Raw genomic sequence first — 24466 nt, 5'->3', positions numbered from 1 at the left:
CACGGAAGCCAATTCTGACCTCTAGACAAGACCAACCTTTCAAAAATTATCAGCATACTCAAGTCAGGTGATGTGCATTGCTTTGCACAATTTGAGCCTTTTTTAAATTTTGATTTTATAAAGAGTTCTAGATTTCACCCTGTCAGTAGGGTAGTGTCTGCTACTCAAGTTTTGCAGGAAGTAGTCATATTTTGGCATATTATTTGAAAAAGATCAAAGTTAGGGGAGATCTACCACAGGACACCACCTTCCCCGTGCATGGGCATGACTTCAGTGCTCTGTCCAGTTTCAGATTTTATTCTACAAGAATCATGGTAGTGAGATTTGCTACAAAACTTTTATCCTTCTCTCCTTGGACTGTCTGTTCCTTCCTAGAGGAATTCCTGGCTGAACTCTGGATTTTATAGTTTCCAACAGAGAAAATGCTCTCTCAGTCTAAAGACAGGTGCCCTGTGAAGGTACTTAGCAACATTTTTAGGTATTCAGCAGAAGTCATTGTGTGACGTCCTGGCGCTTCACTCTTCCAATTAACAAATATTTACACGGAACTTCTGTTTTATGTCACATAAACCATAAATGTTTCCATAAGCCCACAACCAATATCAGATTCCAAGCTACTTTTCGCTGTTTCAGGATATCTCCACATTTATTTTACATACTTTCATTACTTTGTAACAGTAAACTAAACAGGACCAGGACATAGGTCAGGCATTATCTGTACTGCTAAATTACTAGCAGTATCTTTGGTATTATTGGCCCCTCTTAGCTTTTGCTCTCCCAGACAACGTTGTGATATTGTTTAAGCATTACCAAGAGCCAAAGACCATTCACAGCAAACAGTTAGGATGTGACAACTTGTTTCAGCTGTAGAGATGTGGGTCATGTCACACCAGTTGGTCAATGGTAACAAAAACCAGTCTTGGCTGGCTTTATGTACTAATATGTGATGTAGCTTGAAAGCTTTTAACATTACGTTATATATGGAAAAGTTAGGCTGATCTCCAACCTTACAAAAATACATTTATATGCCTAACTTCCAAAAAGGGTTCAGAGAAAGTGCATCAACAGGAGCAAGTACCAAAAGATGATTCTCTAAGCCTTGTCCTGACATGTCCCCATAGAAGAGTTGGGACAGACAGAAACTGAAGTTCTAGATGACTAGAATACTTTATCAGATTGCAACTGGCAGCCTTGTTTCTCTCTTGGAAAAGAACACTGAAACCATCAACAGAGCACATCTTTGTATACATAATCCTATATATCATTCGTGCTTGACATACTTGAAGACTAGATTTTGGAGGGGGAGGGAAGAGAAGGGAGAAAACCTCAGCGTTTTCTAAAACCTATCCTCTTTCATAGCACGTGACGATAGGATATAAAGATGAATGGTTCTTTACGTCACTGAGAAGTCATTACTTACTGTTAGTGGTTCTCCCTGGAGAGCTTGTAGGATAAAATTACTGACAACTCTACCATCATTCATATGCATTCGAGGACCAAAGGTATTGAATATTCTGGCAACCCTCACTTCAACTCCTTCCTGTAGGCAAAGAAAAAAAATTGTTACTACCTTGGTAAGAGTGCCTGTTTTCCTAAAAGTGCAAAGTAACCCTCTCCTGTCCAAAAGATTTCTTAAGAACCCCTCTTACAGCTTTAAGAAGCATCTTTTTCTCACCATGAAATAATTCTAACCTCTCCTCAATGCTACCAGAAACTGTAGTGCATATAGTAAGTTAATTTATACTAGTTCTCAGCATTTATAATGCAAATTCTAAATCAGTGCTAGAACAGCTGATGATTTCAGCACATGCATTTTCTTCCAGCAAGACATTAAAAATTTTTCAATAGTACCCTTCCAAAAACACCTGGGACTTATCCACATAAGTGAAGTTTCACAATCACAGATATAGTACCAAGGTAGCATTTCCACAGGTTAGAAAAGTTCAGCACTTCAGACAGTTATCTTTAAGACTGCTATAAAGTGGCTTTGTAACCACAGCCACAATGTTTCTTAGCTCCCTGCTACTTCGTAAGCTGTGTAAATGCACGATCTCTTCAATGTTTTTTTTTTCTGAAAACATTTCTATCATTTCCAGAAGTCCTTTCTGCAGGATATTTCGCAAATCTTAAAGCAAAATGCAACAAATATGTGAAATTGGAAACTGTCTGGGTGGAATATTTTACAACTGGGAGACTGCAGACTGAATTAAGCTACCAGTAACCAGGAAAGTAACTATTGTGCCATAGGAAAAGCTACAGTCTTGGGTCTTTGTCACACAACAAGCCTGTATCCACAAGAGAGTGAAAAAAAAATAACCTCACAACAGGGCCAAAAAAATAACCTCACAACATCCACTTGGCCCTGATGAGAGACCCTGGAAAGAGCATAAGTTCCTTCCCATGCAAAGTCCATCAGCTGGGAACATATTCTTTATTTGCTGGTAACTAAAAAAGCACAGCAGTGTAACATGTCAAACATACACCTCCAGCAGTGTATTACAAAGCCATCCCTGATGCCTTCACTGTACCTGGGGATATATACTCTGACAGAGTTGCTCGTTCTTTCATTTTGCCCAGCACTGTATCTTAAAAAGGACAATGACTCTCCCAGGGAGGGATTGTATTTCACGTGGGCCTTCCAGATATTGCCATTAGTAACAAGTACAGAAAATGTGGCACTTGGAAGCTAATACTCAAGATAAAAATAACTCATTAAACAATGCTGACCATACAGCCTCTCTTGTACTGCACAAGCTACTGCAGCAGCCTTGTTTTCCAGTATTGGCTGGAAACTAGCAAGGGATCTAGAAAAGAAAACACATACTCTATAAGCACTTACTCATAGCCACAGCGAATCCAGTATTTTCTCCTCCCTTCTATTTATTGCCCTCCCTCCACTGTAATCTTTTAAAAATGAGTAACTTCTTATTTATAGTGCATCTAGCAAAGCTTTCCTCTGCAGCCTGCTGCTTTGAAAAAATCTATTTTCTATGCAGCTGAATTTTCATTTGTGCCTGTAAAACCGGGATATATCTTCTCAAAAGAAATTCTTCCACAAAGACATTTTGGAGCTAGTAACTTAAAAAAACTGTCCTAAATTTCCTTTCCCCATTTCATTAACATCTCCTTTGAGGCAATTCTTTTTATATGTTGAATAAGTCTACTCCTTTTTGTATTAACTGCCTACAAATACTTCTGGTACACTCTTGCCTATGTCCTGTTATTCTGAATATTACCAACATGTTAGTTATGACTGACTACCTCCATCATATTCCCACTAGCAAAGCCAATTACTTCCCTAGATTTGTGACAGTAAGTCATGTACAATATTTTATTATAGCCTAGAGAAAGAAGAAAAACTTCTTTGGCCCGTGTTTATGCCACTGAACAAAAGAGAGCTTGAGACTAATCCTTGATGCTGAGACGAAATGTGATCAACTGGCTTCTGTCCTCCTGGTTTAAGACTGTGCCTTCCTATAGCAGATTAATCAGACAGGAAGTTCCTTGAGCAATCAAACAAAAAGCTCAGGATCAAGCTTATAAAATGCAGTACTGTGGGCTATTAAAGCATTTCAGTTCACTATTATTTACCAGTATGGACACATTCACAGAGACCATGCCCATAGAGATGGAGAGGGAAGTCAGAAAAGATGCAAGAAAGATTGTAACAGCTTATGAAAACACCTCCTCTGAGTAAGTACTCAGACTACTCTATAGCTGTAAGTCAAAAAGTAGCATTAGTTATCCAGTCTCCCTTGAAAAACAAACTTGTCCATGGTCTTCAGCATGAATCTTTGCTGCCTAGTTCTAGAGATCCCTGCTCTACAAAGTATCAAGGTGCTAAGGATGCTATGATAACACCTTTATTTAAAAAGACATACTTTCATTTTATAAACCATTTAAGAAAAGTTATTTCCTTACGCTGACTGTCTCAGAAAACAGATTGATGCAGAATACAACTCAGTATCTTTTTTCCTCTTTTAACTGAAACAGCTTGAATATATGCTGCAGCTGTAATTCATAACGATATCGAGCAAGCATCTCATACTAATTAACGGTGCTTCCTCCTTTGTAAAGCCTGTGGATCTAATTGAATAGCAAGCGTGAAGTTGTACTCCCCTGTACACAAAATCAAGAAAGGGAAAGCTGTAATTGTTTGCTCTCCAGGAGAAAATGGAATTAAAAAAATCAGTCAGTGAAAGCCCAGACAGTTGCATGGGCTGATACAAGTCTTTATCAATGTTTCAGCTAAAATTACTACTATTGCTGCCTGCATCTCCTGCTTTGTTAGTCACTTTCTCACTGATCCATACTCTGTCCTCTCTCAGAGATTTATTTAATAAACTCAGAAAGCTCCCCAAACCTGAATGGTAATCACAGCAGAATCACTAGCACAATGTTCACCAGGATCCATCTGTGACATGTTTAAACTACAATACTCTACACTGCGGCTCGGCCCAAGGCATTTTGTATATATATTTACTACTTATTGTATTAGCAAAATGAGATTGTTTCCTGGTTACTAACAGCTTTTTAAAACTGTTTTGCAAAAATAGTGGTGCTGAGATCTGAATTTCATAAACAGTAAAGCTCCAAAACAAGCTGGGAAGGACAACTGCAATCATCTGACTTGACTTTTGTCATAATACAGGTCTCTGAACACAACCAGGACATACCTCCAGTACTCTTATCTCATGGTTGAAATATTACCACGCTTATAGTTCTACACTTCCCAGACTAGAGAAGCTACGAGGTCTCTTCATACTGTTATTTATACCTCCCTGCTAAAAGTGTGTCCTATTTCTAGCACTTGCCTCAACTTGCATACCTCTTGTACATAATGTACGTAGCCAACGCAAACACCCATAGGCCTGTTCCACCAAGACTTTGGCAGTAGGCATGGCCATTAGGAAGGGATGTGTGCCCACTTAAGTGCATCTATGCCTGAATTACTAGGATATTCCCTTCAGAAAGGGCTTTCAACATTTTATTGCACAGTATGGCTTCTGAATATGAGCTGGCAGACAACATAACCAATGTAATAATACCCAGGGAATGAGAGCTGTACCACAGCATCCAGTAAGTTTACAGTAAGTGTCAGAAATACATGCAGACAAGTACTATAGATTAAAAAAAATTCAGCCATCTGCATTAATGGGGAGCTCTGTAGAGCTATGCTCATGAATTAGTGTAACAATGACAACTCTAGGTGAAGGAAAATGCCTTACCCGTGCTTTTAGAGCAACGGTGGCTGTATGAGGAGGATACACCTTATAGCCAAAAACAAGAGATGTACCAAATTGAAAAGAACATCAGAAAAAAAATACACACTTTGCATCCAAAGATGAATGCCGCTATGGATATATTCTTACTCAGACACCACCTGAACTTACTGAAGTGAATCAAACTTCAAAAAAAAGTTTAAAGTCTTCATAACTGCAAAATTCCAACTTGTAAAACACTGCAGTAGTATCAAAACCAAAGAACTAAGATCTCCAGTTACCTGAGGGAAATCAGAAGATGGGATTTCTGACAGCACAGCAAAGGAAGTAAAAAAACAACCTAGAGCACAGAGACTAAGGAAAGTATTAAGACTTTTCTTGGAAAACTACCTATATTTGTTTAGTCCATTGCTTTGATAGTCATTGCAATACAGTATTCTAACCACATCTATGGTACAAGGTTATTTTGCAGTTGTTAACAGCACAGAGCATGTAGAAACAGTAAAAAGATACTAGAGCATTAGCAAAACTGTTTTCTTCTGAATATGGGCAGAAAAGTGCTTTATTTTCATATAAATTGGATAAAGTGTTGTTCCACTAACAGAAAAAAGCCCACTATATCCATTCTGTGTTTGTATAAGGAATTTCTGACAGATAATACAATTTAGAAACAGATACCTAAATAGTGAAACTTTCCACTTGCAGAGGGGCTGCTGTTACTAACTACCCAGTGAAACAACAGGTTGCATTTTCACCCTACGGCCTCAGTTACTGCAGTGTTCTCTCCTTTTCACCTCATTTTCTCCAACTGAATGTTAGCAACAGATACCTTTGGAAGACTACATGACACTTTTCTATTTGTACAGAACCGAACACAATGTTTTGGATCATGTGTAGAGCTCCTACACAGCAAAAATATTAATATTACAGACAGCTTAATAGCTCATTAGAAAATGTTCAGATACATTAATCCAAAGGTGCCAGACTATAAAAGGGCCTGTACGAGGGTAAATGGAAGAAGTCACTTTCAAAAGCCTAGCATTATTTAATTTCAAAATTATTATAGTTTGCAGGACTTTACTGGGGAAGGATTTTTATCTGTGGTTTCTCTTTCCCAAAGAAAAAGCCTATCTGAACCATGCAGTTACAATGGTTGAAAGTAGCACTATTTCCTTTTTTGAAGTGAAGCCAGTTAATCAGGAAGATAAAAGTGACTAGCGACAAACAGTACTCGAAATTTTCAATGGAACTGCCACATTTATTGAGAACGTTAATATAACTGCAAGTGTGTGATCTCACAGAGGGAAGGAACTGTGTTGCCTGCAACACTCCATGGCGACCTGAAGTGTTGCTTCAGCCCTAGTGAATTTCCTTAGAGATCAATGGTATAAGAGGAGAAATTAAATCTAGTTCAAAAAACACCTTTAATATTCTAAGCATTTAAAGTGCTGTATATTTGTACTTATGACATGCCTATGCAAATATACCAGATCTCTGCCATGAAGGTAGTGTCAGATTCTGAATGGTATTCAAAATACCAGAGTTGGAGTAATCATGAATATTCAGATTTCCAGGTAGCTCTCTAATTCCAAATACAATATTGAAAAAAAAAAAAGTTAAATGCATACCAAATAACTCCAGAACAAAGCACAAAATTCACATTGCAGTACTGTGGGCTGAAGCTCCCATCTCTATCCCTCCCACACCAGTATGCTTTCTCCACTTACGTAAGTCCAGGAAGACCTTACTTGCACTTGGAAAATGCTGTTCATTTTGGCAAATAATAGTATTACCTTACCTAGCAAAATGGAAGTTTTGTGGAAGGGAAGAACTACTAGCTGGGCAATTTTGTCAAGTCTACAGCCAGTCACACATCTGTATATAAAGTTTATGCAAAACAAAGTGCTTGGAAGGACAGGGAAGGATAGGCAGAATAGTAACAAAGATAAGAGTACAGAATGGAAAAAACAGATCGACAAGTTATTATGACAGTTTCAAATCTATGCCTTGCATTACATTACAGCAATTGAGTGAACTGAAAAAGGTTTTCCAGAAGGAGTGGTAGCAAGCACTAGAAAAGAGATGAAAACAAAGGAATTCTGAAGAGGTCTGAGTCACTGAATGCAACTTAGTTCCCAGATGAACAGGTCACAGAACTAAAGCTTTCAGCAGCTTGAAAAGAGAGTTTCAGAAGCAGGTGCTTCCACTCACACTAAGGAGCACAACTGACTTGCTCTTTGTGAACAGAAGGACTGGCAGGTGATGTGACAGTTGGAGGCCATCTAGTGATCATGAAACGACTGAGTTCTCTATTCTTAGAGAAGCAAGGAGGGGGGGCAGCAGAACTGCCACCTTGGACTTCCAAAGGGCAGACTGACTTTTTTAGGAGACAGCTTGACAGAGTCCATTGGGAGGCAGTCCTGAAGGGCAGAGGGCTCCAGCAAGGCTGAACACTCTCCAAGAAGAAAGTCTTAAAGGCACAGGAGTAGGCTGTCCCAATGTACCCAAAGATGAGGCAGCAGCGAAGACTGAACAAGGAACTTTGGCTGCAGTTCAGGGAAAAAAGTAGAGTTTATGGCCTTTGGTAGAAGGGGCAGGCCACACACAACGACTACAAAGATATTGTGGGGCTATGGAGTGAGAAAACTGGAAGAAAGACCAGACAGAAATTAAACTGGCTTCTGCTTTAAAAGACAACAAGAAATGTTTCTATGAATACATTAGCAGCAAAAGAAAGTCCAGGGAGTGTCTCCACCCTGTATTAGATGCAGGAGGAAACACAGGGATCAAGGATGAGGAAAAGGCCGAGGTGCTTAATGCCTTCTTTCCCTCGGTCTTTAGCAATAGGACGAGTTGTACTCTGGGAATCTAGATCCCCAAGCTCAGAGGCAGAGACCAGGAGCAGAATGATCCCCCTGCAATCCAGGAAGAGATGGTCAGTGACTTGCTGCTCCACATCAATGGACACCAGCCTATGGCATCGGATGGAATCCACCCAAGGGTTCTGAGAGAGCCGGCAGAGGTGCGCACCGAGCCACTTTCCATCACTTATCAGCAGTCCTGGCTAACCGGGGAGGTGCCAGCAGATTGGAAGTTAACCAGTGTGACACCCATCTACAAGGGCCAGAAGGAGGATCCAGGAAACTTTAGGCCTATCAGTTTGACTTTGGTGCTGGGGAAGCTGATGGAACAGATCATACTGAGTATCATGATGCAGTACATGCAGGACAACCAGGTGATCAGGCCCAGTCAGCATAGGTTTATGAAATGCAGGTCTTGCTTGACAAACCTGATCTCCTTCTACAACAAGGTCATCTTCTTAGTGGATGAGGAAAAGGCTGTGGATGTTTACTTCGATTGTAGTAAAGTCTTTGACACCATTTCTCACATAATTGTCCTGGAGAAACTGCCTGCTCATGGCTTGGACGGGCATACACTTAGCTAGGTAAAAAAGCTGTCTGGATGGTCAGGCCCAAAGAGTGGTGGTGAATGAAATTAAATTCAGTTGGCAGCCCGTGACAAGTGGTGTTCTATAGGGCTCAGTACCGGGGCTACTCCTGTTTAACACCTTTATCAATGATCTGGATGAAGGGAATCAAGTGAACCCTTTGTAAGTTTGCAGATGACACCAAGGTGGGTGGAAGTATTGATCTGCTGGAGGGTAGGGAGGCTCTACAGAGGGATCTAGACAGACTTGATCTATGGACAAAGGTCAACTGTGTGAGTTTCAATAAGGCCCAATGTCGGGCCTTGTGCTTGCAGCGCTACAGGCTTGGGGAGGAGTGGCTGGAGAGCTGCCAGGCAGAGAGGGATCTGGGGGTGTTGATGGACAGCCGGCTGAACACGAGCCAGCAGTGTGCCCAAACGACCAACACCCTCCCAGCCTGTATCAGGAATAGTGTGGCCAGTAGGACCAGGGAAGTGGTTTTACCCCTGTACTCAGCACTGGTGAGGCTGCATCTCAACTACTGTGTTCAGTTTTGGGCCTCTCACTACAAGCAAGATATTGAAGTACTAGAGTGGGTCCAGAGAAGGGCAACAAAGCTGGCAAAGGGCCTAGAGCACAAATTCTATGAGGAGTGGCTGAGGAGGAAACTGGAGTTGTTTAGCCTGGAGGAAACCATATCACTTTCTACAAGCGCCTTAAAGGAGGTCATAGAGAGGTCTGTTCAACCAAGCAACAAGTGACAGGACAGGAGGAAATGGCATCAAAGTTGTGTAAGGAAGCTTTACTCTGGATATTAGGAAGAATTTCTTTACTGAAAGGGTTATCAGGCCTTGAAACAGGTTGCCCAGGGAGTGGAGTCCTCATCCCTGGAGGTATTAAAGACTTGTATAGACATAGTGCTTAGGGATACAGTTTAGTTGAGGACTTGTCAGCATTAGGTTAATGGTTGGGATTAATCACCTTAAAGGTCTTTTACAATCTAGGCAATTCTCTCTGTGTGTATTGTACACTCCTCCATGAATTTATGGAGGGAGAGCTGTTCCCAGAAGCCTATAGCAAATATCTTCTAAACCATACGCTCACATGCCTCACGTGGTATGAGATGAACTTGTGCAACGTCCTTTGAATGTGCACGTCTGTTGAATTTGTGAGCCCTGCACTTCTCCAGCAAATATTTCAATGCCCACCTCTCCTTTGAAGCAGATGCTTATATATATTGCTACCACTGCCCTTGGGCTCCTTGATAAGGAAATAATACTGGACTTACTGAAAGACAGCAGTTGTAAAGAGCAGATAAAGTCAAGAAATGCTTAATTCATAGGGTCAAAATAAGTGAACAAAACAATGCTGACAGCAGCAAAGAGTGCATCAAAAAGGTCTGGGTCAGAATAGGCTACTGTAGAACTCTGACAACTGTTAATAAAGAGTAATCTTTGACTAGATTGAGGAACTGTTCTGATTTAAACAGCCTGTCTGAAAGTATAACACGGAAGTTAATTTCTATATTTTTTTGAAAATATGATTAAGTATTTAAGGCATCTAACAATGATGGAAATCTTTGGGAAAAATAACAAAAAAAATAAATCTCACAAAACATCCAGAATTAAGTTTTCTTGTTTCTTTGTTTTATTGAAGCTGAGAAGATTCTAAAAATATTTTAGCCTAAAGCCCTGTAAATCCAATTGTTTTGGGCTAGGTCACTCCTATGTGAAAACCCTCTTAAAAGCACAACACATTTTCATACAAGTTGTCAGACATTTCCATCAGCAAAATATGTTCTTCCACTAATAACAGCATATCATCTAAACTCTGGAAAAAAACCAGCTCAACAGCGTCTCAGAATATACCCGAATGTGAGACAAGCTTGGGCAGACTTTACTAAGCCGTAATAAAGTATGAGAAATATCTAGCAGAGTTGTCCCTGGGACAGAAAGCTCGTTTGCATCATGAGTGCGTACTTAATGTATGTGTGCACTGCAGTTCCACGTTACAAACCTTTACTATCCTTTGTAAATCCTGCATAAAATTTATAGGACAGTATCATGACTCATCCTGCAGCTTTAAGATACAGCTTATGATTTTTCAAAATGACCTACAGTCTTGCCCTTCTAAAATACTGCAGCACGCACCACAAACGTGCAAAAAATTCAATACCTTAAGCACAAGAACTTCTCATAAAAACTACAATTTTTGACTGCAAATGGATTTCCAGACCCATGAGGAATATTTTGCTGCAGTGAAGTATAAAAGACATCATCTTGAATGAAAGCAGTGCCACCATGTTGAAACTTAAATGATTTAAAAGAGAACAAACCTCTGCCTTCTTTCTCTGGCAGAAGAGATAAGAGAAAATTACTACAACCCCTGTACCAAAATACCATCCTTGAAGTCCTATCACTTAAGTTTAATTCCTTTTTCAAGGTTTTAAAAAGCTCTTAGTATTTTATCATTTAAAGGTTTAAAATCTTACAGAATATACATTTGATGTATACCTTTGCATATTAAGGCTCCAAACACCAAGAAATAAAGATGTGATTTTATTTAGTGCACCACATTTTCTATTGAAGAGTCTTCCAGAGAGTAACTGAACAGCAATTAAGTAAGATTCACATACAGGTAAAGAGTAGACGTCGGGTTAGTTAATGATGAATTTCTACTTGGCGATTATGAAATCCAAGGAAACTGTAAGTATCATTTCACAAATGTATTTAAAATTGCGTTTTTATCCTCACATTACTGTATTGGTCTGGAAAAGGGTATTACATAGCTACGTATTCATAACTTCTGTAAAGGTCTGCATTTACACCTACATAATTTTAAGACACACTAATACATTGCTCCTATACAAGTACTCATTAAAGAACTTCCTAATTTTTACCTGTATATTCTAATTTCAATTACGCTAACTAAGCATTCCACATTTATCACTAATAGCCCCATTCGGCAAAGCATTTCTCAGCACAAGATCAAATTAAACCAATTCTTATCTGGCTCCCAAATTAGACAGATTAAACTGAGGTGACCTTACTAAAAACTATTTACAATATTGAAAGATGTATTACATCTACTACGACAACTAAAGCACATTTTCTTGAAGAACACTGCTCATCTGAAAAAAACACGAGATGGGAGCCATAAAACTTTTGCATTAATGAAAACAGATTGTGCGGCTACAGTATTAGCACTCGTACTCAAGACATTCTCTTTTGCCTTCCTTCTCCTAAATACACATTATTTCACTTTTGCCATACATTTGGCCTTCATTAATTGGAGAAAATCCATTGAATCTGATACAAGTTTAATACCTGCTTCATATACGCATAGCACATGGTCTCTGCAACTCGCTTTCCTTCATCATAGCAGGCTCTTGGACCTATTGGATTCACATGGCCCCAGTAATCCTCATTTTGAGGGTGAACTTCAGGATCTATGGAGAAAAAAGAAACACAACAAAAATGCCTTAAAGGATCTTCTATCAAAAAGGTGACTATACATAAATAATCTTTCAGTACATCACTGGTGTTATACAATTCAACAGCTTCTCTCCAAACTGCAGTTTAAAAAATACTAAGTTTTAACACCATTCCTTAAAAGTGTATTCACTAGAACCATGAAAATGACACAGGCAAAATGTGAGACTAGGGAGATAACTGAATACAAGCAAACAGCCATCACCCGCTTTCCCTAAAAGTGTGTGAACAGAGGGTTAAAGTTGTGTCTTCTCTGCTAAGACTACCTCAAGGGCACAAATACAACTCTCTATCTAATGTAATCCAGAGGAAACATTATAGGTTATGAAGGCAGCACTTTTTCCTACATTTGGAATCAAGTGAAGCATCTTTAGGTTTTACAAAGAAAGAAACAAGGAAAGAAAAATGGACAAAATAGAGAAGTACTGCATTTCTCAAGAAAGAGCAGAGCGATGCACTTGCTGTTTCTTCTGTTTTATCCTAAGCATGGGCACAGGCAATCAGGTTAGACTATCTTTTGGTTTGACCCAGTACATAAGTACATGATTATTAAAAACCCTACTCAATCAAAAATCTCCCAGGAATCTGTGTGTACTCTACATGCTTAACACAATACAATCACTTTGTTACATTTCCCCACTTGGCTACCTGTGCTGCCATACCCTTCTTACCGGATCTGAAGTTTACACACATTACCACAAAACTTTCAGGTGTTACAGGCTAATTTTTGAAACAACTTTGATGGTCAATTCTGATTAACCTTTTCAGTTTTTATGCCTGCCACACGAGAGCTAGAGAGTAATGGTAAATGTAGAGAGGTTTCACATGATTATAAAAGCCTGTAGCATTCTTTAAAAGGTCTCAGAAGATGCAGTGAACTGAAAGGACATTTCAGTTTCCATCTCCTTTCTGGCAGAGTAGCCCTACGAAGCACTTCGAAATGTCTTACAACACTGCTTTGAGAACTCCTGTGGAAATAGCTAACCGATATGTTCTGACTTTATTTTCTGTTCTTTACTTTTCAGAACAAGTATTTTGCCTGTTTAGTCAAGGTATAACGTTAAGTAGACTCTCCCTGCTACGTTGGATTTACTGACACAACAAAGCTTGATAATGGGAGCTTCAGGTTTTCCACTTCAGCAGAGCAAAGAGGCTCAAAAACTTGGGGCCTTTTTTGCCTGTTGGTCACTTGCTCCTGAAGGGAGTTTGCTCAATTACAGAAGACTCCTTGGAGCTAACATTTTTCCTCTGTGGAGCCTGACCATGGATAATCGAAGGCAAAGGAGGTAGTAGGAACACTGCACATGCTCAAGCCACTTATTTGGTTGGCACGTCATCTTAACAATCTCTTGCTTGGGCATTTGCTTTGACAGACATTTTCTTGACAGAAATCATTTCACCCCAAGTGTATTCCCTAAGGTATATTCTTTGCTTCTTCCTCTCAAAGCTTTTTATCTTTCTACATAGATGAGTATTGAAGCTAGCAGTTCTATCAGTTAATACAATTCACAAATGACTGGGAATAGAGATGCAAATTTGCTACTGAAATTATCTTTCTTCATAGGTGTTCATTACGGCATCTGGATTTTAATCAGAGTCCAATGCAAAATTTCTCCACAAGCTTTTTAGAAAAAGAGACAAACTAAGACATAGGAAATTTACAGATAACAGTTTCAGTCTCCTTTCACCACCGTGACTAGAGATTTAAGGCAAGTACTGAAGCCCACGTTTCAAACTGTGAGAATTACATCACATCAAAAAATCAAACTAAGACAGAGGCCCCATCCCTGAAGGCATTCAACGTCAGGCTTGATGGGTCTCTGAACAACCTGACCTAGTTGAAGATGTCCTTCCTCACTGCAGGGGGTTGGACTAGATGACCTTTAAAGGTCCCTTCCGTTCCAACGTACTCTATGACTCTATGAAAAACTACCATTCTGTCATCTGACAAAAGGTTTGTAAATACCCTTTTAACATAGTCACATCGCAAGAGCTCTACACAGTGTTTTATCCTTCTTACCTCCATATACCTCTGATGTAGAGGCCAGCAGCAGTCGTGCTCCAACACGTTTGGCTAATCCTAAATTTTGGGCAGGAGGGAAAGAAGAACATAATTAAAGCAAGAGCAAGAATCTTCCAGTCATGTTAACTGCTCTAGAGTGATTCTGTTTTACATGTTTTTAAAGAGAATTTGATTTCTCACAGTAGATAAACCTAGCTCTAAATCACATCCATAGCTCTCACTTCCAAGCTATAAAACTTGCGAAACAGCAGAGGAGCATCCACATGTTTGATGCGTTTGCTTCTGGGACTGAAAACTGCACTGAACCAAGATCCAAGAACTTAATATATTACGCCCTAAATAAAAGCCAAGGAAGCATAAACCATTCCAGTTATGGAATCAGGATCTTGGAACAACACCCTTTATCATGATTACCATAACCTAAAGATAAGCTACTTAAAAAAAATTATACCAAAGAACATGTCACAGGACAAAATAATCTTCCTTTCATTATGCCCCTTTAAACTGCCTGGATGACCTTATCTGTCACTTGAGATTATTCTGCACTTCAGGGACTTTCTGGCCTTCAAGCTGGCATGGCCCACCAAAGAAGTCACTCACCTATGTCATACAACTGTCTGATACCTCAACAGCTTCTAAATCACCCAAGTCTCTGAAGTGTACTCACTGAAGCATCACTCAAATGAGAACCTCAGTCAAGCTAACGCCGAGGATTTTTTTTGCCTCACGATAACTCAGGATCACTGACACCCAGTTCAAGGTGCAGCATAGCCCAAACAGATCAAAGATGGGAGGAAAAAGTAGTGATGACTTGACACCTTCTTCTCATAGGCCCATTCCCAGCACCAAAACCAACAAGGCTGAAAATGCTGCCTTGTAATTATTTAGCATGAAGCTAGACATTAAATGTTCTTGCAGAATTTGCTAGCCAAGGCATGGACAAGAGGGTGCAGTACTCTTCATGTTTGAGGTTTATAAAGGCAATGCAGTTCCATCTAGTTCAACATTTGCTGTGGTGGAAAGGAACAGTCACTCACAGGGGAATCATCCACAGTCAAAGTGAGAAGCGTAGTCATGGACACAACTTTGCTATAGGATGCTCTTAATTGTTCCTGTGACTTCTACAGTTACTGCAAACTCCACAGCCAAGTTACAGGCACTAAGTTCTTGTACTTTGATAGCTGAGCCCGGATATTGTCATAGCTCATCTGCAAATATATTTCATGGAAAAGTACAAAAATCTTCAAAGAGGGGAAAAAAACCTAACCTTTATATTTTTCTTAAATAAACAACTTTTTTTAACGTACAACTCATTTTCTCCATCCTCCTCTCTCCCCAGTAACCCTGTACAGGTTACACTACATCTAACCAAATTAAGTAAGAAAAAAAGATTTCCACTTACCCAGCATGTTTAATGTCCCAATAGTGTTGGTCTTTAATGTTTTTATAGGATTATACATGTAATTTGGAGGCGAAGCAGGAGATGCTAGATGATAGATCTGGTCCACTAAAGAAAACCAGAGGAGGAGGGGGAAGAGAAAGCATTATTATTTTTCTATGTAACATATTAAATAAGAAAGCACTAGAGTCAAGAAGTAAGAACTATCTGCATTTCCTGTCATTGGAACTCAGCACTTCCTATATTGCTACCTACGGATGATGTGTACGCAAACCTACCGTAACCCAAGAAAAGATTTAATTTTTAGTAAAACAAAAATTAAAGCATTATATATAACCAACACTGTTGACACAGATGCAGAAGTCTGTGTGGGTGTTGACACTTTCCACTTGGAAAAATTTTAGTTACAAGCACTTCAGAGATGTTTAGAAGCTGCAAAAGTATATGCAACATTCCGTTACCCTCAAATTTTTAAGTGACTACCAGCTTCATAATATTCTTCTTGAATCGAATCTCAAATGAAAACGGTAGAAACATTTTTAACACCAGGAGGAACCTTTTGGGAAAAGTACGTATTGTATTTTGTTCGTAAGCCACTAATGACATTAGTGTCATATTTATATTTTAAATATATATGCCAAGATACGAGCATGCAAGTCTTGTCTCTTCTCCCTTGTTTTATGATAGACTTTGGACAACACATCATTTTAGTTTTAAATATTTTTTTTAAATACTCAATACAGAGATTCTGGCCACCTCCTCCCATCAAGTTATGGAATATAATTAACTAACACACTAGACAGTATCTTACAATCAAAGTAGGTATATTGACATCTGATCTAATTTAAAAAAAAGTAGATTGGGTACTGGTAGCAGAACATCCAGACAGTACAAGACCCAATCTTAATTAATTATATTTGCTGCATTTCTGTGACTGCTGTGTAAACAAACCTAAAGATTCGAATCACACACAGGAAAGAGATATTTAACACAACAGCAAAATACAGACTAATACAACAAAACTAAACTGCTACACCATTTTCATGAGTGTAAATTGGATCAAACACCAGGATTCTTAATTTAACAATTACTTCTAGCATGAGAGTACAGAGAGAAAAAAAAACAAAGAGAACTAAGGACATAACTGATTTTAAGTTCAAAGGCCAAATAATCATCAATTAGCACTTCTTTTTCTCTCCATCTTTTTTTACTTGAGTTTATTTTGAGCTAAATGAACTGTGGTTTGCTGTCTATTCATCTAGTAGTCAGGCTTATTTGTTTATTTTCATCTATTTACCCATTATAAAATGATCTATTTTCACAAGAAGCATCAAAGTCACTTCTATCAAGGTAGTTCAGAAGACACATATAGGTATGATAAATGCTATTTGATACAAGGAACACAAGCACTCAGGGCTTTATTCAACTCTGGTTTTGTAATAGGCCACCAAATGAGAGATAGTGTTGCTTAAGAAAGAAAAATAACAAATCTTCTACAACCAAGCTCATTTGAGAAAAGAAGCCAAAAGGTAATGTAAGAATTAGAATGTCAAAATGGAAGAAAGGGAAAGTAATTCCTTCATTCTGTTACAAAAACAAAGCTTGGGGTTTTTTTGTGGTTTTTTTTTTTTGTTATTTTTTAAAAAGACTCAGCAATGAAACCTGAAAGAATCTGGACAAGTCAAGGCCAACAGCTACTCTGACAGAAGACAGTATCACATGTCATAAGACTGTCTTGCCCTAGAATAGAACATTATTGGTCAAATGGTACATTCAAACCAACCTTTTTTCTTGTATTTTCTCAGGATTTTTGTAATTAACAAGCAGTAGCAAAGTACAGCAAAACAAAACTGTATTTTGACAACATACTGATTACTGTTGAGTTTAACTTTCACAGTATCTGTGACATAATAAACTTTTTCCCTCCAGTTTTAAATTAATTCTCCTGCCAAAACTAGGACAGGAATAATCCTTGACTTTCAAATAAAAAAAAAAAAAATCCGAACTTGCCCCAAGTTTTCTTTTTCTCCATTTAAATGTAACTCTACTTACTTAAACAACACAAACTCTGTGAGTTATAATTAGTACGAAATAAGATACCAAATATGAAGTTATTACCTGCTCACAACTAGCTGAGAACACTGAAATGTTACAGGAATGCGTTTCCTGTTGAAGACATTGCCTCTTCCCTGATTTCCAAATCCTTTGCTTCCCAACCTCTCCCTAACATTTTATTTATGGTTACGGCTACTGTGTAAGTGTCATGATGTATTCATGTGATATGTACCTATTACTTTGCAACAAACTTTCAAGCAATAAAAAAATTAAAAGTAGTTAAAAGACTTTCAGACACAAGCATCTCCTTCATATTAAATCATCACATCCTTTTTAAGATAAGCACGCTTGGATAATGAAGCTTTAAAAATACTGGCAAAATTGGCAAAGTAAAATATCAAACCCACTTTCTTTCTGAATCCTTAGTGAAGTGTGCTTGGAAACAGTTATATTAACTGTTGTTTTTTAAGGCTACTGGGCAATCTCGTAACTCTTGTGCATGCATACTGGCTCACCTGTAGGAGGCATGTCAAAGTTTATCCCATGGTGTACCTGTATTATTGCCCCAACACAGGAAATCCTGCATAATTTATGATTAAATTTCATTCACTGCCTAAGTTTACTACGTCAGTAGTGACCAAAAGAAAGAGAAATTATTTGAAGTCAAACCTCATCACACAGAACAGTTGACTATCAGCATGATCACAGAATCACCTTCTAAGGCAATCCACGTGATATCACCCCAAGTTTTACTGTCTTGACAGAGCAATATTTGACAGTTAGTATGCTCAAGAAGATGCCACAAAAATATATCGACTTCTTACATGTTACGATGCTCTCTTTGGTCTACAGATGTTTATCTCTAGAGCAGAGATGACCAGTTGCCTACAAGATGTCAAAACAGCCCAGAAACATAGAGACACACAGTTTTAGCAGATGTGTATCATCGGTGAGGATTTATTCTCACATAAAGTGCAGAGAAACAGTTTCATGTAGCAGATTGTCTGCTATTTGATCTCAAATCAACAGAAATTGCTCTTTTCATTCACTATCAACTCTGGTGCAGTATCAAAAGAAAGCTTTTCATAGAAGGCAACCTATAGTAGCAATGCAAATAATATCCAAAACCAGCCTGACACCGTGAGTGCTGGAGGAAGCAAGCTCCCAGCTGTGGCTCAATTCAAATTCCTGCTCAGACTACTAATGCAACTTATTATCCTTATGTTGCAGACAGAATCCTAAAAGTTGTTCTGTGTGACAAAGTGTCACTGCTCACACCATAAGCTTAAGGAGTTGAATTAAACTTCATCAAATCCGGCAGGATTTCTTGTGCTGGGGCAATAATGCAAAGATGTAGCACGGGGTAAAGTTTAATTGGTCTGTTGAGCTCTGACACGCCTCCTACAGAGGAGCCCTGAATACGAATTAAGATACGTAAGCGCCTGAAGTTTCGCCTCTGAACGTAAACTTCCCCTTCTCGCAGCAGGGAACTGCCATGAAACCAAAGAAAAAGGGTAGACTAGAAGCTGACAAAGGAACATTCACAGGAGCCACTGACTGCTGCTTGCGGGCAGCAGGTAACTCAAGCACTGTGGCTCAGAAAAATGAACAAAGCAGTAGCTAAAGTCGCCTGCAGCCAGCTCAGAGATGAACTCTGACCTGAATTTTATGCTGCTTCTTTCCACCTATTCCTTCACAATCCTTTCTAAATCTAGTTTTCAGCAAGCTTTTGCAGAGTGTAAATGCCACTTTAGGAGCATTGTGGTCTCTCAGTAATTTATTGCCTAGTCCTAGTCTGTCAAAGAAGAATTAAACACTTTCCTGACTCCCTCTCCAACACCTTAATTTTTGTTGGTTTTTAAACACCTGCTGAATTTTTGACACAGTCTCCTACAGGAGTGGTTCCTTTAATGGCACATGACAATTTGGATGAACAGAGCCAAAAACTACCTTTCCTTTTGCTGCATCAGGACTCAGCTAGGCCTATGATTACCCAAGTGGTCATATAATCATTAGAAACAAACAGAAACAAAATACAACCCACCAACATTCCTTATACTCTTCAAATTTATTTATTTTTAAACACAAAGCTAAGTGTAATATACAGTGCTTAAAAAAAGAAGAGGAGAAAAAAAAAAAGAAAAAAAAAAGAGAAAGCATTCTCCTCCTCCTAGTCCTTCCCCCTCCTTTCAGTTGCCAGCTGCCAATTGCTTTAAATGAAACTAAGAGAAAGAAGCTGGAGGAAAAGAAAGGTTTTCTTTGCCAGAGGTATAGTCTTGCTGGTTCAAAGTCTGGTTTGCCTCAACCTTCTTTTCCCCATATGCACAAAGGCAAAAAATAGACTACTGCGATGATTTGAGAACTAATGGACAGAGAGAAGATGGGGCACTTGCCAAGGGTCAGATGGCCAAACTGTGGATCAAAGGGACAGGCGGCTAGGCAGCTCCAGGGCCCTTCCTTCTTGCCTAAGAAGGAACCTTTAGAATATCAAGTCTTAGACCAATTAAAAATGTCACTAATTTCCCAAAACATTTAGAGGACCTTGGACCTTTCAGAAGGCTGGAGAGACAAGTTCCTACCCCAAATTTGTCACATTTGCGTGATCAAGCAGAAGATGGTGACACAAGTACAATTATTTCTCGTTCCACCTTCCCTCTTTTAACTAAAAAAACCCACCACATACTTTTTTGTCTCAGAGTATTGGCAGGCCAGCCAGACATGCCAAAGACGTCTACCTAGCTTGGCTGACAACCTTATGCACTCCAGCACAAAGCTGGCAGGTATTTAAGACAGCAGGTAACTTAAACTTTCCTCAAACCAGAAATGTGGAAAGCTCTCCCAGCTACTGCTTTTCAGAACATTAACTGTTTGAGTGTCTGGGACAGCATCTACTACTAGATAGGAACAAATACCTCTTGTAATTGACTTACACACCTCTTCCTTCGTTATGAAATAAAGAAAAAAAGTTGTACAACATCTAATTAGGCCCAGTAAGAAGCCCTGAGCTAGCTCTGCAACTAAGCCATAGTGCAATCAATTGAACGTAACTGCATGAAAGGTTGTGCAAAGCTTTACGTAGATGGGCAAGGGCCATAAAAGAAAACCAAATGATAAAAAAGTTCTGCAAGTTTTGTACGCAACTCAGATCAGGGGCTACAACTCTGCAAGCCACTGTGAACACAGCAGCAAGAAGCAAGTTGCCAAGCATAGGATGGTAGACTAGAGATAAAGAAACATTAAACAAAGGGTAGAATCTACCACCTTCCTAGGACAGTAAACTACATTTCTTCCAAGGAATGTCATTTCTTCCAATTTCTACCTTCAATATGTGTCATGGTACAACAAAGTAAGCTCCTGCATCCATCACTGTACTTGCTAGTCAGGAAGTACTGAGCAGAAAAACTTTGATCAGAAGTGCTCAAACAAACATTGGGGCTTTTCTTGGAAAGAAGAGTTACATCAATTCCATTACTGTAAGTCAGGCCAGAGAAGCCGACATAGTGAAGCAAGATATTTCTATTGCACTAAACTAGAAAGGACTACAAATGCGAATTAATTTCCTTGATGTTAAAAATGTTGTGTGTTACTAGAATACTACTAGAATAGCTTCATAAAAATTTACCACATTGCTCACAATGGAGCAATTCTGGAGAAGTTCATCAGACCCAGGCACCACTGCACTTCAGTCTGGACAGAAAAAAAAAATTAAGTGGCATATGTTATAATCTGCCTTACTTTCCCTAATAATACAATTTAAAACCTTTAAGTCGAATGTATTACACATCTGGCAGAAGGATAAAAGAATCATAGAATCACAGAATGGCCTAAGCTGGAAGGGACCTCAGAGATCATTTTAATCCAGCCTCCCTGTCGCCAGGGACACCACCTCTCGACTAGATCAGGCAACACATGGGGACCAAATGGGAATCGAACCCGTCACCTTGGTGTTGTTAGCGCTACGCTCTACTGACTGAGCTAACCAGCCCACTCTCCTAGGAGGGAAACAAAAAAATCTGGGATGAAAATACTGAAGCAAAAAAACCCCACACAACGCAATGTGCTGAAGAAAGACACATAAAAAACCCAGAAGTTTTATTTGTATGTGCCTTAAGTTACCTGTGAAATGACTTGCAGACTAAAAATTCCGGGAAAATGTGAAACAGTTCAGACAAATGTTATCATCTGGACTTTTGGAAGGCTGTCATTGACAAGAAGGCCACAGTCTAATTCTTTTGGCCAGTTCTGTGAGACTGCTGGTTTTATCCTCAAAGTCTACTCAGACTCACAAGCCAAAGTTCTTAAGGATAAAAGCATTTTTAGCCCCAGTCAAGCAAATGATCTATTAAAGGTCTACAAATAAAGTTATTTTACATATCTACATGCCTGTTACTAACAACATCATACCTTCTGAAAACTCCGAAAGCCGATTTCCTTGTAACTATGTATGCCATGTGCTTACAGCACTTCTCAACTTGCAAAATGTGGTTTTATTCTATCATTTTGAAAGCTTTTCAATGGAAGTCAGAAGAGCCCAAATTACCTTTGCATTCACAACAGTCAACAAAAATAGAGCTGACATTTCATAGAATCATGGCCTAGGCTGGAAGGGACCTTAGAGACATTTAATCCAACCTCCCTGTTATGGGCAGGGACGCCTCTCAACTAGATCAGGTAACACATGGGGACTAGATGATCTTTTGAGGTCCCTTCCAGCCCCTAACATTCTGTGATTCTGTGTGACCGAACGGGAATTGAACCCGTGACCTTGGTGTTACCAGCATCACGCTCAGCCGACTGAGCTAATCAGCCCCCTATTATGAAATGTTTTGCCAGAAACCAGACTGCTGATGTTAAGGATAAAAAAACCCAACACATACACCAAGGTCAAAACTGAAGAGCTTTATCTAACTGATCTTCGCATCAATTACTTCAATTAATCTCAGGACCCAATTGACAAAACAGTTCACCCATACCTGTCATGAATGTTTTTCTTCTCTGTCACTTCATATTAGAGCATACATTAGAGCACTTGCATTTGTTTTAAAAAAATCTGTCTTTGAGTGTCAGAATGGAACTATTCTTTACTACTTCATCCAGAAAGAAATAAGAGATTTTGCCTTCAGCTGCCACAAACTGCAGTTTTAGAGGTATTGTACTGATATTTTACCAAGAGCTCCTGTTTGAGCAGTGAAATGTTGGAGGTCATCAATAAAATTCCTACTCTGCAAACGTGCTCTTCTGGTTCAAAAACACAGTGTGCAATACAATCCAATTGAGTTGGAAATAAAAAGAAAAAAAACTCTAACTGAAGCCTTATGACCAAAGGATAATCCTTGCAGACTACTGTGAACATCTTTCCAAGGGAAGAGTATCTTTAAACTACATCATTTACTGACATAATGACAAAGCACTCAAAACATATTGTGTATTTGTGATTAGGGAAATAAAATCAGCATACTGTTTCCACTGTCAATTGGAAATCTGTGGCATTTTCAGGCCTGTTTTTGTTTCAAATGTGTGAAAAGAGTGGTAATCCAAGAAAACAAAATGAAAAAACAACCCACCCATAAAACTAGAAAGAAACCAAAGGCCTAAATATGTTAATGTCAACTGTGAAAGAGTTCAGCTAAGGAGGACACCTTTCAGATGCAAGAGGTGACTGGGGGTAAAGGGAATGTGCACGTATCACCTCATGAAATATTGTTTTAAGGCTTCCAAAGGTTGCTGAGCAAGCATGGGGAAGAAACACCAGAGGGAGAAGAATACGAGCTGTTTATAACTGTCTGATGTTTTACTCCAGTTTTGTTCATCTACCGTAGCTATTGTAGACAACTAGACTTAAAGCTGAAGACAGAAGGGTATTATCTGCCTTTTTAGCAGTCCAGTTTGTGATATGACTGACATCTAATGCTGTCACCATGAAATTAGCTTATACTTTTGCGTGCGTGCTTTTGGGGGTGGGATTGGTAGAGTGTATGGTTTCCTTTTTTCCCAAGGCTTTGGGTTTCTGTTTTTTCTTTGTCTCTTTCGGTGTTTTGTTGTGTGTTATAACAATATTTCACAGTAGATATACAGACTTTGGTTGCTTAAAGTTATTTTAAAATAAAAGCTTGGGTTTTACTACAAACATAGAGGCAACTTTAATGCAAAGTTGTGTATAAACAAGACAGCACTAATCCTCAAGTCACTAATTAAGCACATTACTTCTGATCTACATTTATTTAATCTAAAATTTCATTTGGTAGTTTTTGATGCAATTATATCTATTACCCTGAAGTGGGCAGATCACAGTAACATCAGATCAAGCACTGATCCTCATTTGTTCTCCAACTAATATCTGCGTGTCTATGGTTTGCAGGAATACAAGCCACAGAGATCTCAAGTAACCACCTTATGGAGCTTGTAATCTTAAAGAATGTAGAGAATGAGAGGCAGAAAATAAGCAAAGGTGGATTTTTATACTTTTTTGCTGACAATACAGGAAAGAGCAATATGAGATTCTTGTCTTTATACACCATCCTTCAGAAGAGAAAATTGTCTTCCTGTGCTAAAAAATCCCCATTTATCAGTGGATTAAACCTCAACATATGGGTTAGGCTGAAACGAAAATATCTTTACAATTCCCAAGTACTTTAAAATCAAGATTCCTAAACTACTTTCACTCCATTAAAGAATTCAGGGCCTTTGTTTTTCTGCTTGAAAAAGCCTAAAGACAAGGAAATCCTGCCGAAGGAGAAGAAAGTCCTATAACTATAGGACTGTAGTTATCACAAGGCTAAGAAATAAAATGAGTGTTTAGGTGATTCATTACTGTCTCTGGCCAATCTAGATCAAGATCCAAGAATGCCG

General features: G+C 38.9%; 1 protein-coding gene across 1 annotated transcript in view; it reads right to left on the bottom strand.

Annotated features, from left to right (window-relative positions):
• UXS1 (UDP-glucuronate decarboxylase 1) overlaps positions 1-24466 on the bottom strand; it is a gene marked incomplete at its 3' end in the record, with an annotated part of 45949 nt that overhangs the window by 5599 nt on the left and 15884 nt on the right. Inside the window, 4 exon segments of the mRNA XM_009871667.1 lie at positions 1421-1540; positions 11976-12097; positions 14161-14220; positions 15566-15670. Of these exon segments, the coding sequence (XP_009869969.1) occupies positions 1421-1540; positions 11976-12097; positions 14161-14220; positions 15566-15670 (407 nt within the window).

Source organism: Apaloderma vittatum, unplaced genomic scaffold (assembly GCF_000703405.1).
Source record: "Apaloderma vittatum isolate BGI_N311 unplaced genomic scaffold, ASM70340v1 scaffold5066, whole genome shotgun sequence".
Taxonomy (NCBI): domain Eukaryota; kingdom Metazoa; phylum Chordata; class Aves; order Trogoniformes; family Trogonidae; genus Apaloderma; species Apaloderma vittatum.
Note: the sequence above shows the minus strand (reverse complement) of the source record. Positions and strands in the feature narration are given on the sequence as shown.